Below are 3681 nucleotides of genomic sequence, written 5' to 3'. Positions count from 1 at the left end.
ATGTCTTTATTGTCACTTTTGATCAATTTAATGTGTCTTTACTGTCGCTTTTGATCAATTTGCTGCATAAAAGAATCAGGATATCCCAGAGCCTTCTCTGTTTTCTCCGCACTCTTTCTCCTCCTGGCAACCCAAGCCTCTGTACACAACACAATGAAAAAATATGTTTAGATTACGATAAAGCCATCACATACATAAAACCAAGAAATCGGTTTAAATCTAAATCCGACAAACTTTATAATACTTTTGCTGTTATGGTTCATTCACAAACTGAGAGTCTAAATAACAACCATTGAGGGTTTTACCCAATAATGGCAGCTGAAATGAGGAGGATGATGGCCCCAAAGATGAAAGGGAATCCCTTCATGAAGTGTAGGGTGGCAGGGTAAAGAGAGTTAAAGACCACACTAGATACTAGTGAGCACAGGCCTTCCACACACGCCACTGAAGCAAACAGAGCACCTAGGATGAAGCAAAAAAGTGAACAAAACACTTTCTTCCTTTTTATTTAATGATATTCTGTGGTGACACAAAGCTGTTCTTGTTCACCTTGTTCTGAAGGGTCCACCAGCTTGGACAGTTTAGATCTCAGGACTGGGGTAGAGGCCATAAAAAGGAAGCACAGGCCATATCCTGACAAAGACAGAAAGATAAGCAGTAATTCTGCAAATTAATTTCCTTGATGCATATTTACCTACTGTAGCCACTGGAGGACAGGGTGAGGTTGCATCAGCACTGCATATATTTCGAAATGTCTCAAAGCAGCATCTTGATTTTTATCATGTAATGTAGGCATGCTCTAAATAGTAGAACACTAACATAATATCTTGTAGTCACACTCTGGAATTGTCAGATAATTGCTTTTAATTGAATCGTAAATTATTAATGTCTTCTGACATTTGGCTGTACTGTTTTGTACAGCTACATAATCGATGTTAAATATAGCATTTGTAACTAAACTTCCAAGATTGTGTTAACCAGTAAATAATCTATATGATTATTTACATTCATAATCTAAACTTTCGTGCATATACACTGCTGTTCAAAAGTTTGGGATCAGTAAGATTTTTAATGTTTCTTTAAAGAAGTTTCTTATGCTCATCAAGGTAACTGTGAAATATTATTGCAATTTAAAATAACGTTTTTCTATTTTAATATACTTTACTGATGAAAAGCTAAATTTTTTATCAGCCATTACTCCAGTCCGCAGTTTCACATGATCCTTCAGAAATCATACTGATATGCTGATTTATTGTCAATGTTGGAAACGGTTGTGCTGCTTAATATTTTTATTTTTTTGTAACCCGTGATATTTTTTTCAGGATTCTTTGATGAATAAAAAGGTAAAAGGACAGCATTTATATAAAATAGGAATCTTTTGTAACAATATACACTACCGTTCAAAAAGTCTGGGGTCAATAACATTTTTTTCTTTCTTTTATTTTTAAAGAAATGAATACTTTTATTCAGCAAGGATGATAATTTGATAGAAAGTGATAGTAAAGACATTATTGTTAGAAAGGATTTCTATTTTGAATAAATGCTGTTCTTTTGAACTTTTTGTTTAACAACAAATTTATTGCATCAATAATTGCATGAATTACATTTACAAAAAAATCTATTTAAAATAAATGCTATTATTTTGAACCTTCTATTCATCAACAATTACTGAAAAAAATGTGCACTAACATTTTTGTTGAAGCAGTAACAACTGCTTTCAACACTGTTAATAAATCCACATATTAGAATGATTTCTGAAGGATCATGTGACACTAAAGGATGGAGTAATGGCTGCTGAAAATTCAGCTTTGCCAACATAGGAATAAATTACATCTTAAAATATATATATTTTATATATAACATATGTATATATATATATATTAAAATAGAAAACAGCTACTTTAAATGTATAAACATATTTCACAATATTAAATTTTTTTATGTTTTTGATCAAATAAATGCAGCCTTGGTAAGCTTAAAAGACTTCTTTCAAACACAATTTAAAAAAATCTTACGGCCCTAAACTTTTGAACGATAGTGTACAAATTGTATATATCAGAGGTCTTACCTGTGAACATCAGAGCTGTGGTGTTAGTGAACGAAATCGCAATTAATCCCACTATGTTAGAGGTAAGGCCCACCAAAGCCACCCAGGAGTCCTTCATACAGCATTGCATGGCCCTGAGCCCCATCAAGCTAGTGAGGTAGGCCAGATTTTTGGCCGCAGAGCCATAACCGATCAGCTCTGGACCCCAGCAGAGCGGAGCGCTCAACTCATAGAGCACATAAAGGTCACTGCAGCCGAAATGTACAGACACCACCAAAAAGAAGCAGATAGTGTAGAGCCACAGTTTAGTTCGGCGTCCCTGTGGTGCATCAGAAGAATAGAGGTGGAAGATGGCCCGGTGGTGCCTGGTAGAGAGGAGCTTTGCCTCGGGGTCAGGGGTGACTGTTTCAGGCACAAACAAGTATGCGTAGAGCGCTGCTGCAAGATTTGTGGCCAGTACTAGCCAGAATGGGTTGATATACCTGGAGGAAAACATGACATGATTTTTTTATCTTTATTCTCGGAAATATTAAAATGTTAAAATACCCTTGTGCCCGTCGCCACTGTCCTCCAATGACGCTTGCAAATATGCCAGCCACTCCGAGACAAGCCTCTATTATCGCTACACGAAAAGTGCGAGACCCTCTGCCACTTGTGTCGGCCACATACGCAAAGCAACCGGCCAAAATGGCGTTGAAGTCCCCGGACAGGCCACTGCAGATTCTCCCAATGAGGAACCAGAACACAGGCAGCTTCAGGTACATTACAATCAAATACACAGATGCCTGAACAGCCAGGCCAAGGGAAGGGATGATCAGAACAAGACGCCGACCTGCACGGTCACTCCATGAGCCCAGCAGGGTCACCATGATCAACCCAACTAGTAATCCACCCAAATTGATGTACAGGTTCCAGTGTGCAGTCAGAGTCTCCACTTTCTAGATGAGGGAAACAAATGACAAATAAAACCATCATTTCTGTTCTCTTTTGAGATCTCCTTTAAAGTTTGAGTTCTCTTTTGGAAAAAAAAATATAATGTAGGTTTTTAGTAGGCTATTTGAGACATAGAGTCTACCTTTGTGAGAAGTTTTACAATGCAATAACTTTCGTTGCATTTTAATAAATTTTTGATTCACTAAATAGAGTCGCTTCAAATTGTCATTCGTTTGGGAATCGTGCTTCACTGATCGCGCAGATTGTTTTTGATTTACTAAAAGAAACGGCTTATTTCTGAATAAAAACATACTTTTTTTGTACTAAAAGTGTCAAGTATCTGTTACCTTCTGCAGGGGGTCGTGGACTGTAGATGCATTACACCCTCCACCTTTAGTTCCATTGTAACCCACATCTTCACTGATACGATCCCACAGGTACTGCGTGCTCAAAGGCCACTGGAGAACTATGGAGAACATGGAAAGGAACATAACGGGCTCCACAGTCACGGAAAACGGACATGAACACGGCGGTGGACGTTTGCTTTGTGGCACCTTAAAACAACAACAGACTATGCTGGAGTCACTCGACTCAAGGTCCTCCGCAAGAATAGCGCTGGTGTCTGAATCATCCATGATTTAAAGCGTTTAGAGTCCCAAAGCCTAAATCACACTGACTACAAAGCTGCACGACGAAAGAGT

The 3681-nt window shown here is 38.0% G+C and overlaps 1 protein-coding gene across 1 annotated transcript in view; it reads right to left on the bottom strand.

Moving 5' to 3' along the window:
- LOC107685182 (proton-coupled folate transporter-like) overlaps positions 1–3681 on the bottom strand; it is a 4487-nt gene continuing 806 nt past the window's right edge. Inside the window, exons 2-7 of the mRNA XM_016481693.1 lie at positions 3328–3681; positions 2594–2985; positions 2069–2529; positions 550–633; positions 306–462; positions 1–139 (exon numbers count right to left, since the gene is read on the bottom strand). Of these exons, the coding sequence (XP_016337179.1) occupies positions 76–139; positions 306–462; positions 550–633; positions 2069–2529; positions 2594–2985; positions 3328–3615 (1446 nt within the window). The 5' untranslated portion in view covers positions 3616–3681 and the 3' untranslated portion in view covers positions 1–75. The remainder of the gene's footprint in view (positions 140–305; positions 463–549; positions 634–2068; positions 2530–2593; positions 2986–3327) is intronic.

The sequence above is a fragment of the Sinocyclocheilus anshuiensis genome, unplaced genomic scaffold (genome assembly GCF_001515605.1).
Source record: "Sinocyclocheilus anshuiensis isolate Anshui unplaced genomic scaffold, SAMN03320099.WGS_v1.1 scaffold914, whole genome shotgun sequence".
Classification (NCBI taxonomy): Eukaryota; Metazoa; Chordata; class Actinopteri; order Cypriniformes; family Cyprinidae; genus Sinocyclocheilus; species Sinocyclocheilus anshuiensis.
The sequence above is the reverse complement of the archived record's forward strand: the minus strand, read 5'-3'. Positions and strand labels throughout refer to the sequence as shown.